The sequence below is a fragment of the Rhipicephalus sanguineus genome, chromosome 10 (assembly GCF_013339695.2).
Source record: "Rhipicephalus sanguineus isolate Rsan-2018 chromosome 10, BIME_Rsan_1.4, whole genome shotgun sequence".
Lineage (NCBI taxonomy): Eukaryota > Metazoa > Arthropoda > Arachnida > Ixodida > Ixodidae > Rhipicephalus > Rhipicephalus sanguineus.
Genome location: NC_051185.1, coordinates 143972015 through 143983695, shown reverse-complemented (window position 1 = coordinate 143983695; position 11681 = coordinate 143972015). Strand labels below are relative to the sequence as shown.

Below are 11681 nucleotides of genomic sequence, written 5' to 3'. Positions count from 1 at the left end.
AAACTTCTCGCAGTCCCATCAGCACATATAAATGATGCGGCGCACATACAAGCACGGTTGTCAATGTGGTTTTCTGTGATTCCCAGAACGTTCCGTAACATTCAACACTATTTGAGCAGAAGCAAGGTGTGTGTGTCCGGGCTAGTTGGTATTCCATGGCGACGTGAACAGCGCGTGAAACACACAAGGACGAGTAACCGACGAGGACTAGCGAGACTATTTGTGCAATTAGGAAGAATTTGTATCGTCGCCTGCATAATGTTGACGTACTGTTGATACGGTATATTTCGCTGCAAGCGGACTTATTGATGCAATTTTCCGTACTTTAGGGCTATTGAGTAAAATCAAGTTCGGAAACCCATGAAAATCATGAACATTTTCAGAACTCTTTCTCTGCATCGTTCCCTGCAGGATACTCGTACTCAAGGACGGAAGAATTCAGGAGTTTGATTCCGTGCAAGCGCTGCTGTCAGACACGTCATCTGTCTTCCATAGCATGGCTGTTGAATGTGGTATTTGCAGCGCTCAACGAGAACCTGATCTCATCAGTACTCGTTTGTGACGAACTGGCTTTTTTCTTTAATTTTTAATAAAGTTCGCCTTCACAACGAGTCGCATTGCAACGTGAGCATCTTTATAACACATATATAATCCATCTCAAATGCTACTTAACAAATAAAATTCCTCAGCGATTGGCTCTCCGACGTGCTGCAGGTATTTTTTGTGTTATATTAACACTGTTATTGCTCGCCGTTGCTAGACTACCACGGGTGAGTACCGTTATTAAACTGTACTGCAAAATTATATGTTTACGTAACAATTGCTCTCATATAAATCACAGACGCAGTTCTGAAAACACTCGAACGCTTCAGTTTGGGTGCTCACATCACGGAGAGATATAGTTGTTTTAGGTGACCAAGTGGTCTGTATATCACTGATCGTTGATGTATTAAATGCGTTAAGTGAAGACATCATTAAAAAAAGAAGAAATATTATGAACCAGTCGTTCAGTGTGACACCACCTGCCCGTGATAGCTGCTGGAACAAACAACACACGCACTTAAACGTCATTTAGTACAGTTACTTTTGAAATACACTACCCTATATTTAACTAGCATGGGTAAGACAAATTAAAAATTAAACAGCAGAACCTGAACAGCATCACATCTGCAAAAGTCCATCTCTTCGCGCGCAGAGTGCGTTTTATCTTATTAAAATGAAACCACCTCAAGTTTCTATTTTTATACCTATCTGAGTTCGAAGCAATTTCGTAACTTGTGTTGCATGATATCTGGATTATTATAATTCTGAAACACATAAACCTTTAAGATGTGGGCATTTACAATATTGCTTACAGATCTGTTTAATGAGCCAATTAATCATGTGCATGTACAAATTCGTTTGTGTACGTAATTGCATTGGAGCGAGCTTAGTCTCTAAAGCTGCCGAAGCAGCAAATCGTTGACTTTGTTTTACCAGTTTCCAACACACAACGAACGGAACACATTCCGGTTTCTTCCGGAAGGCCACCACATATATGCGGTTTCCAGAATGAACGTAAAAGGTTCCGCACTTAACGTGAGTGACGTTTTTCTGCAACCCTACTACCTGTTATGTTGCGTTGTTGTTGGACCGCGATGAATACGGGACCAGCCCAGTCGAGAGCAGAAGTGGAACTGTTTATTCTCCAGATCAAGGTTACAGACGCGTGCCGTAGGTGGCGCTAGTTGTTGTCTTTTAGTCGGTTGGATGGAAAAAGCGCAGGTAGCAACATTGGATTTAATTTGTCACACAAGCAGGTCGGCACGATGGTTGAGCAGAAGCTTCCAGGTCTATTTTATGCTGATGATATTGTCTTATTTGCGGACAGTCAAGATGATATACAGCGACTGGCAGATATATGCGGAAGGGAATGTGAGGCTCTAGGACTAGGATTTAGTGCAACAAAATGTGGATTGATGGTATTCAATGATCACGAAGACCATGCGGTCTTTATACAGGGCCAAAAAATTCCGAGGGTAAGCGAGTACAAGTACCTCGGAGTATGGGTAAATGAGGGGGATAGATATATGGAGGTACAAGAGAAAGCATCGGTAGCAAAGGGAAAGAGGAATGCTGCAATTATGAAGCACAGAGCGTTATGGGGATACAATAGGTACGAGGTGCTTCGAGGGCTGTGGAAGGGTGTGATGGTCCCGGGGCTTACATTTGGGAACTCAGTAGTGTGCATGAAGTCAGAGGTACAATCAGGAATGGATGTAAATCAAAGGACGGTGGGCCGCCTCGCGTTGGGCGCTCACGGGAAGACGACAAATGAGGCTGTAAAGGGTGATATGGGATGGACAGGCTTTGAAGTGAGGGAAGCTCAGAGCAAAATGAGATTCGAAGAGAGGCTGAGGAAAATGAAGAACAGTAGATGGGCAGAAAAGGTTTTCAGGTATTTGTATAGAAAAAGCGTTGACACGTAGTGGAGAAAAAGAACTAGGAGGCTCACCAGTAAATATACGGCTAGCAGTGCGGGCGATATGGCAACAAGGAGCATTAAGCGGAAGGTCAGAGAGGCGGAGAGGACTTATTGGATGGCAGCGATGGAAAAGAAGCCGGCTCTGAGTAACTACCGAAAGGGAAAAAACGAAATAAGGAGGGAAAGGTTTTATGATAATTCAAGGGGAAGCGCTTTACTGTTTGAAGCAAGGTCGGGCTGCCTTAGAACGCGTAGTTATAAAGCGAGATTCGGTAACGAAGAAGAACAATGTACATGCTGCGGGGGAACTAAGGAAACGATGGAACATGTACTGATTGAATGTGGCGATATTCACCCAGGTATACGTGTGGGCACGAGTCTACATGAGGCCTTGGGTTTTAGGGACAACAATGGAAAGCTGCACACGTCCGCGATAGAAATAATTAAGAGACGGTTAGAGTATTGGTGGCAGAAAAGTAGAGATAAAGAACAATAATAAATAATGGGGGAAAATAAGGTCATTCTGCCTTAAGAGGCAGAGAGATGGACCGTGAATTTATATATTTTTGGTATAATGACATAGATTTAATCAATGTAGATAAGGTATTAGGCCAACATGAAACAAGGAAGCTTTTTTTTTTCTTCGAGCCTGGTGGCAGACATGTCACCGCCCCGTTTTAAAGGGGACGCTCATAGCATCCATCCATCCATAGTTGAAGGCGGCGCACAGATGGCGGCACTAGAGAAGAAGCTGGAATATTGCGCGCATATGTAACAAGCCTTTTTTTTTTTTTTTTCGAGAGCAGAAGTGGAACTGTTTATTCTCCAGATCAAGGTTACAGACGCGTGCCGTAGGTGGCGCTAGTTGTCTTTTTCCAGCTTCTTCTCTAGTGCTGCCATCTGTGCGCCGCCTTCAACTAAAAGACAACAACTAGCGCCACCTACGGCACGCGTCTGTAACCTTGATCTGGAGAATAAACAGTTCCACTTCTGCTCTCGACTGGGCTGGTCCCGTGTCCTTCGCGGCCCAACATCAACGCAACATAACACTACCCTACAAGCCGTACAACGGTACAACTCGCTACAGCTCGCTACAACTTGCACCGTCACGCGCGCCAACTGGCTGACGCGGCCAAGAAATCACCGCCGACTTATCGGCCTACCGCTGCAACGGAGGCAGCGAGTCGCGGCCGCAGCTGATTTCGTTCGCTCAAACCACGGTTGAACAGCAGCACGATCGTGGCGCGCGAATGCGCTAGTCACGTGGTCTTTTTTCTTTCGCGGGCTTTCTTTGCAGCTTGAAAAAAATGGTACACGTGAGACTTTATCGCAAATAATGTAATGGGGGTTTAATAATATCTGGGGTTTTACGTCCCAAAACCACGATATGATTATGAGAGACGCCGTAGTGGAGGGCTCCGGAAATTTCGACCATCTGGTGTTCTTTAACGTGCACCTAAATCTAAGTACACGGGCCTCTGCCATTTCGCCTCCACCGAAATGCGACCGCCGCGGCCGGGATCGAACCCGCGACCTTCGGTACAGCAGCCGAGCACCGTAACCGCTATACTGTAATGGGGGTTTCTGAAGACCTCTTGGACTTTGCAAATACAATTTCTTGCCTAAAGTCAATATTTAGCAATTTAGTTAAATAATCCTCTTTAAAAATTAATTAATTACAAAACAAAAATTGTCTGTAGTGCGCAAGGTGGTTGTCAGAAATATGCAGCTGATTTCACTCGCCTACCTCCAATACTGCATTTTTAACCCTTGGCTAAAGATAGCTGGGACAGCGGTACATATACCGGGTGTTTTTCTTAGACAATAAAGATTTTAGATGCGCAGCAACTTTTGCTCGAGGCTGTGTCCGGCGGCGGTGGTGGCATCCGAGCTCCACTGGGCATGCGCCTACTCTCTCTCCCACTCTCCTCCTTTACGCAGGTGTTCGGTCGCCTTCTCTCCTCTCCTCCCCCCCGCGCTGCAGCCGCGGCGCAGCCTCTCCTCCCACGTGATGTAGCCGCGCCGCAGCCAAATACAGCCTGTAACCCACTATCTCCTCTCCCTCCCCCATTTCATGTGTATATAAGCACGTGCGCTCGGTCGGCTGCGGTCATTCTCGCTTCGCTCCCATTCAGAGGAGTTGTAACGTCAACGTCGGCGCCACTCGTTCACTCGGCGCTAACGGAAAGCAACGCACAAACACAACGTAATAACACAAACACTCAATACAAACCTCACACACTAACGGAAACGCCGAGTAAACGTAACGGAAACTTGGTGTGCGCCCCAATGCTGCTTCGCATCCTCTCATGGTTCCCTTGAGTAGGAGACGGTGTAATTTTTTTATAAAGATCCTATGACAGTAAGGCTCCTGTCGTTTTCGCACACGAACTCCACGTCGAGGCGGAAATATCTTGACTCAGTTAAAATGACACTGTCGTGACTAATGAACAAAGAATCGTTAATTAACTTTTTGATTATTGACTTGACGGCAGCTGTTTATATTACAGTTGTAATGCATGCCTATTTATGGCATACCTATTTTTTAGAAATCGCAAAAGTTGCAAGTAGTTCGAGATATTCGTCATCGAAATTCAAGGGTGAAATCGAAATTGATCGTGCAAGGCACGCACGAAGCGCGACCGTTCTGCCACGTCGAACCGACACTACCTGTCACGAGGCAAGGGAGTGACGAAATGTGAATGAAGGCGCGCCGCGGCCCTACGTTTTCGTGAAAAGCTGCAAGTCATCTGACTTGTGCGCACGCATCGCCTGACTTTCGCGCGTAGTGTTTTGTGATCATCCGTTTCTTTCGAACTGTACACAAGAAAACCGCAATATTGACCTTTTCTTTGTCTGGGAAGCATAAAACTCGGAGGCAGCCACTGCGGCGCTTTTTCTTGCATACAGGCGAAATAGTTTTTCGCGCCTCTTTATTAAGAAAGATACAAGCACCACCCATCGCATGCAAACATTAATCTGCCTACTTGAGTATTTCACAATGCTTGCCGATTTTTCTTACTCGATTCTGCATCGGTGTGCCTTCATTCAAATTCCATCACTTCCCTGTCACGTGTCAATATCGTGTGTGTGTGGGGGGGGGGGGGGCATAGGTCGGCAAACTCACTCATGAGTCGCCTCACTCAGACTCAGATCGGTCCTTGAGTCAGAGTTTGAGTCCGGGTGAATAATATTTTGGCGAGTTTTGAGTCCGACTGAGTACGGTTGAGGAAAACTTTAGTGAGTCTGAGTGAGTCTTGTTAAGGAAAATATTGGCAAGTCTGAGTCCGAGTGAGCCCTAAGCGCAAAATATATTTCATGAGTGAGTCTGAGTGAACTTCACCTTTTGTTGCTGACCTATGGTTCTATCTACTCATCTTCAGCATTACTATCAGCCTTATATCGGCTTACCTTTACATTCAAGCCTCAAGCGCTTGTGCTGTCTACGTCTCTATCTTTTGTTCCGTGTTTTTGCGCTACCCAGTCGAAGTTATACTCAAGCCTGTTCACACAAATCTCAACACACTAGCGATCATTTGCCACCTCAATATTTATTGATCAGAGGCGAGAGTTAGGGGGGTGGGGGTTGCCATGACCTCCCCCTCAAGCTCTTTTATGGGAAGTTCTTGATGAAAATATCTCGTTTGAGTCGCGTATTAAATAAAAATATCCTTACTGGATTCAAACCACTGATAACTCGTATTTGAAGGTACAAGATCAAAAAGCGTATGGTAGAGCCCCGGTTATATGAGATATTGGCGTTAAAAAGCGTTGACACCATGATCGAAAAATCTTTTATGCTAACGGACTCATGAGTCGACTCACTCAGACTCAGGTCAAGCCGAGAGTCTGAGTGAGTCCGGATGAGTAATATGCTGGTGAGTTTGAGTCCCAGTGAGTGCGGCTGAGAAAACGTTTAGTGAGTCTCTGAGTCCGAATGAGTCCGGTTGAGGAAAATTATGGCGTGTCTGAGTGCGAGTGAGCCCTCAGAACAAAATATATTTCTTGAGTGAGTCTGAGTGAGCTCGAACTTTTCTGCCGACCTATGGTGTGTGGCAATTTCATTATGGCGGCTGAAATCATACACACTAGAAGCGCGTAACTGCAGAAAATATCCCAGAGATTATGAGGATGTTGTGTAATGAATATAAATACAAACAGGCATTCTTCCTCTCACAGCAACATCCTACTTTTTATTTATTTGCAATACTGCAATTCTTTTGAGGGCGTGTTATGTTGGGCAGAACTTCATACAGTCTCTACAATTCTATTGTAGGAATGCCTTCCAGTACTCTCATCCGATTCTTGGACACTATCCACACTGCTGCTACAAGGCGTAAGCACACTCTAGGAGGCAAGCGCAGCGAATGAGACCGCGTAGTGTACACTAAAGACAATTACATTTTTATGAGGATGACAGAGTAATGATCAGCAAAAGGTGGGCTAGCTCCAACAGGATACTACGTATCAACAAGAGTTTAGTGATGCAGTGGCTGAGTCCAGTCTTGCAGTTCTAGCACGAGCTCCGTGGTGTGCAGACTGCAGATGACATATCCTCAAACATCTGTCTAACTAGTGTGTATAAACTTCTACGACATCATATAGCCGGGCTTATGTGAGTCAGCATGTGCCTCTTTGCGTTGCTTCTGTCGGAGAAGCTGCGACTGCAGTAGGGGCACTGGAAAGGCTTTTCTCCTGTATGCACTCGAATGTGCCCTTGCAAGTTGGCTTTCCACTTGAATGTCTTGCGGCACATAGGGCACCGGAACTGCTTCCGGTTCGACGAGTGTGTGTTTTGGGGCAACGCCTGCTGCTGTTGAGGATGCAAAGGTCCGGATGCACGTACCCCAGTGACACCAGATCCGGTGTGTTCAGTGGACTGTTGGTCTGCCACAGACCATTCTGGCTGAGCAGGCAGGAAGGGGTGCTCTTCCTGTGATGGAATAGTTCCGTCAGGTTTTTCCGCGTCGTTGGTGACGAACCGCTCAAGAAGCACCAGTGGCACTTTTCCTTGACCGGTGCCATCACAAAAGACAACACTGCTGCTAACAACGGGAGCACTGCTGCAGTCCTTCTGGAGTGCCGTTCGTTGCGGGCCATCAGGATGGTATCCAGTAGTGGTTTCTATAGAGTCCTGCTCCTTTTCTAGCTTCAAGAATGGACAGTCACTTTGCTGACTCACTGGGAAGATAGCTGTGTGCATAGCATGAAAAGAACAGATAAAAAGGAACATGTGAAACACAATGGCCAATTACTCAGAGAAATGCAGTGGTACTCTTGCTCAAACTTTACTGCTTAGAGAAAGGCGAAGAGTTCGAACGACAAAAAACTAAAGTTAATTGTGAAATAACAATGGCTAAATAATGCAAAGCATCATGCATTATTGCCGCTTCGAACCAAACCAAACAAGACAAAAAAGGCGTTAAAATAAACATGGCATGCCAGATACAAGTTACACTTTTTAGTGATAATACATTGCCTCTCCTTCCGCACCAACTGAAAGCTTTAATTAATGCATTTTTTTCCTGTTTTCTTTGTGTGATAGCTCCACAGAAAGGCATCCTTATTATTCATGCTTACTTTTTAGATTCTTATACCATCTCTGACTGTACATTGTCATATCTATTGTTCTCTTTTTTATTAGGCTATACTACCTTGCATAAGTGGTGTTGTAAAATTTTTAAGGATACAGATTGCAAATATATATATATATATATATATATATATATATATATATATATATATATATATATATATATATATATATATATATATATATATATATATATATGCCGAACTTCACTGCTTGTACCTGAAGACTATTAAATGCATGTCACCGAATGAACTGACACGGCTAGTGAAGTCGCACTTTGGGTGGAAAAAGCTACGACACTGTGACAACAAAGTGGATGGGGTGCTCTATGCAAATTTACCTGTATAAAATAAAATAATGTATTATTTATGTACAGCCCAGCAATTAGAAAAGGCCACGACAATATACAACAATCTTATACATCATCAGGCACATTGCTTTTCATAAGACAGAGAGAAAATCATGCACCTGTAAGGCCCTGGGAGTGCCACGCGACTGAGTGTATTCTACGCTTCAATAGTCTGGCCAATATAGTCATTTCTAGCAATTAGGCAACAGATAGCAAGGAGGCAGTCCGCAGCACTTGAACGGTCAAAGGAGTGCACTTTTCAGAATTAAAAATGATAACCATTCCTACACAGGCGTCAACAAATGCTGCACTCCAGCCTCCTGAACTCTCCCCCACATCTTGCCAATTCCCATGTTAAAAAATTCGGCAGATCCCACGTACCGTGGGAGTCGATGTGATGCGAAGCATGCGGTGGGAAGGTGACTGTGGTGTCATTTTTTTTTACTGAGCGAAACGTTACAAAGTGACGCTAAAGATTTGTATAAATTTTATACGGACACATATATGTTGTAGAGCCGCATATGTGTTATATAACCAGTTGTTTAGAGTTGGGTAACGCTGCCAACGACAAAGTGGGTATTACCAACAACAGAAGCGGTAAGCTGATCTGTAGTGCTTATACTTGTCCCTTGTGATAGAGAACGCACGCACGTTTCACGAACCCGTGTGGAAGAAGTTCCTAGCAGTTCTTGAACAAGGTCATCATCCCCGTGATCAGTGAGCACCAGCAGCTGGTCATGACTTGTTATCGGATCACGTCGTGATCGCGGCGACGAGGGGTCATTGTGTAGTGAAGCATGAGGTATAGTACAACCGTTTGAAATCGTGGATGCCTCGGTCAATTCGTCGACAAATTGTCTGTAGATAGAGCCGGCGACATGTTGGAATCTGAAGTCACCCTTCGCGTTGGTGAGGTATGGGCCGTCGAGGCTGGTAGGCCTGGATAGTGCTACGTAGACCAACATCAGTGGATGGCGCTTGTCGTATTCATAGACTACCTGGGCGTATGTGGCCTACGTAGCCTAGTCTACAAAGCGGCTGTCAATCAATCTGACATCATCCTCGGTCAGCATGAGGTCATCGCCCAGCCTCGTAAGAAATTAAGAGGACACTGCGTCGTTCTGGCGGACTAAGTGCACTTTACGGTGCGATGATGTGATGATGATGATGTGAATATCATACGTAACTTTCGTTAATGTATTCCTCCGGAGTCGAGCAATGCATGAATATAGCTCGCTGAATCATAGGAATACAAATGGAATGTTTATTAGACTGCTATAAAAGCGGAGCTAACATTGGAACCACAGACGTTAATCTGATATGACGTCTATATCGTAGGAGTCTACGCATCGTATGAGTATCATGTATAGTGTTTATTGTTTTCTTGTAAAATTATAGCAAGCACCACAACCACAACTGACGTTGCACCGACATTACGCCTGCAGAGGCCGTTTTCCAAACCTTAATGTTTATAGACCTGGTGTGGCTCTGTGGTAGAATACCTGATTGCCACGCAGAATGCTTGGGTTCTATTCCTGCTGGGATCCTAATTTTCATTCTTTCCATTCGTCGGGTCAACGCTGCCGATGTCGGTTTTTCTTAACGCTCTCGCATTTAATGTCTGTTCTCGCCGTTCCTGGGTAGATATAAACTGTCAATCACCTGTGGCGCATACCCATGCACCGCTGCCCGTAGTTAACGGGTGTGTGCCACACGTGTCTGGAGGAAAGGGTTTGACGACGTACGCGACAGGATTTTCACTTTATTCATGTCATGACCCAACAGTCGTATTCGTTAAATCATGTTACCCTCCCATGCAAATTTTGGTCGGCACTAAGTTAAGGAGGCGATCATGAGAGCCCCCAGACGTAGGCGGCTCGATAGATAGATAGATAGATAGATACGTAGATAGAAACGCTTAAAGTGCCAGAGGTTCGCTAAGAAATGCTTCGCATTTAATAAGCACACAAGATTATTCTCTAGACGTTTCGAGGTTAAACTTGAAGGCATTTTCGATAGGCTAGGGAAATTTCCACAGCTCCTTGTCTGCACGTTAAAAAGAAGCGCGATGGGCGCATTATTACAAAAAATTCAACAAAGAAACTTCAGAGCGCAAGTTCCAGAAAACACGGCAACAGACCAAGCTCATTAGTGCACTGCGGTCCTAAACAGGGGGTGGTTAGGGGGGTCCAACCCCGCCCCTATTTTTTTACATTTTGTATGTGTATATATACGTACACATACAAACACACGTACGGGCATAAATTAAGAAGAATTGCATTTTCCTCCCGAAAAAGTTTTGGCTACGCCATGGTTCATTGTATCAGCTAGGAAAAGCGCACAATCGTAACATGAACTCTACTTCACAGTTTAAGTTAGGTCAACGCTTATTGAATGTACGGCACCAAAAGAAGCATTCGAGGAACTCTCCACTGCCATGCACAAATTAACGTAAGTATCCTTTAAAGTTATACTTTGAGACTTCTAAACAATATGTGAGGAATTACAAATCTAAAACAATAAACATTTAATTTTTTATGGGCGAGTGTTTTATTTGTTTCACAACCACACAATCACAATCCACACAAGGCCTCGCCCAATGCAATGGTGACCAAATAGAGTGCATCCTCAAAATAAGCACGAATATGCATACTTCACGTTAGACTGGTCTCACAAACTCCGCTATCTATGCAAGAAATACGAGATCAAAGAGCACGCACCCACTGCAAACACAGATAGACCCAAAAAGCACAGAGACTGCAGTCATGTATGTATGGTCAATACGAAGACAATTCAAAGACCAGTGACCAGCTGGAGGAGCAAATGTGCAACAAACATACCTGCCATGAAAACAATACATATACATTAAAAATCTGTAATCAGAGTATGCACAACACCTGAATGACCATGCATAATGAAATACTGAGTACTGCAAACATTATTTCAAGATTTTGGAGCATGGAGGCACCGTACCATTTTCAAAGTTCAGATCACATGCATGTCGAGCAAGATATATAGTGCGACATATTAGCAAGTATTTTCCCAAACGAACTGTAAAAACTTGCTCCTGCCTCAACAGTACAAGATTGCCAGCCAATTATTTACTCCCATGATCGCGATCACAAGCTAGCTTTCTCATTTCATCAGAATTATAAGATTGCAGATGTATACATACAAGGGAAGACACGAAATCAATTGGACCAGCTTCGGTCAGAGCTTCGGTGTGACAGTTCAGTGTTCTACCTGTAGTTAGATGCTTCACCACTTGATTGCTA

At 44.4% G+C, this 11681-nt stretch overlaps 1 protein-coding gene across 1 annotated transcript; it reads right to left on the bottom strand.

The window, feature by feature from the left end:
• Positions 1-7061: 7061 nt before the first annotated feature.
• LOC125760321 (replication initiator 1-like) lies at positions 7062-7667 on the bottom strand. Its single transcript, XM_049420214.1, has one exon. It carries the CDS (start codon positions 7665-7667, stop codon positions 7062-7064), a length of 606 nt encoding a protein of 201 aa, XP_049276171.1.
• Positions 7668-11681: the final 4014 nt, after the last annotated feature.

What these genes read in the sequence shown, in the direction of transcription:
- LOC125760321 (XM_049420214.1), bottom strand. Translation starts at nt 7,667, where the DNA reads ATGCACACAGCTATCTTCCCAGTGAGTCAGCAAAGTGACTGTCCATTC.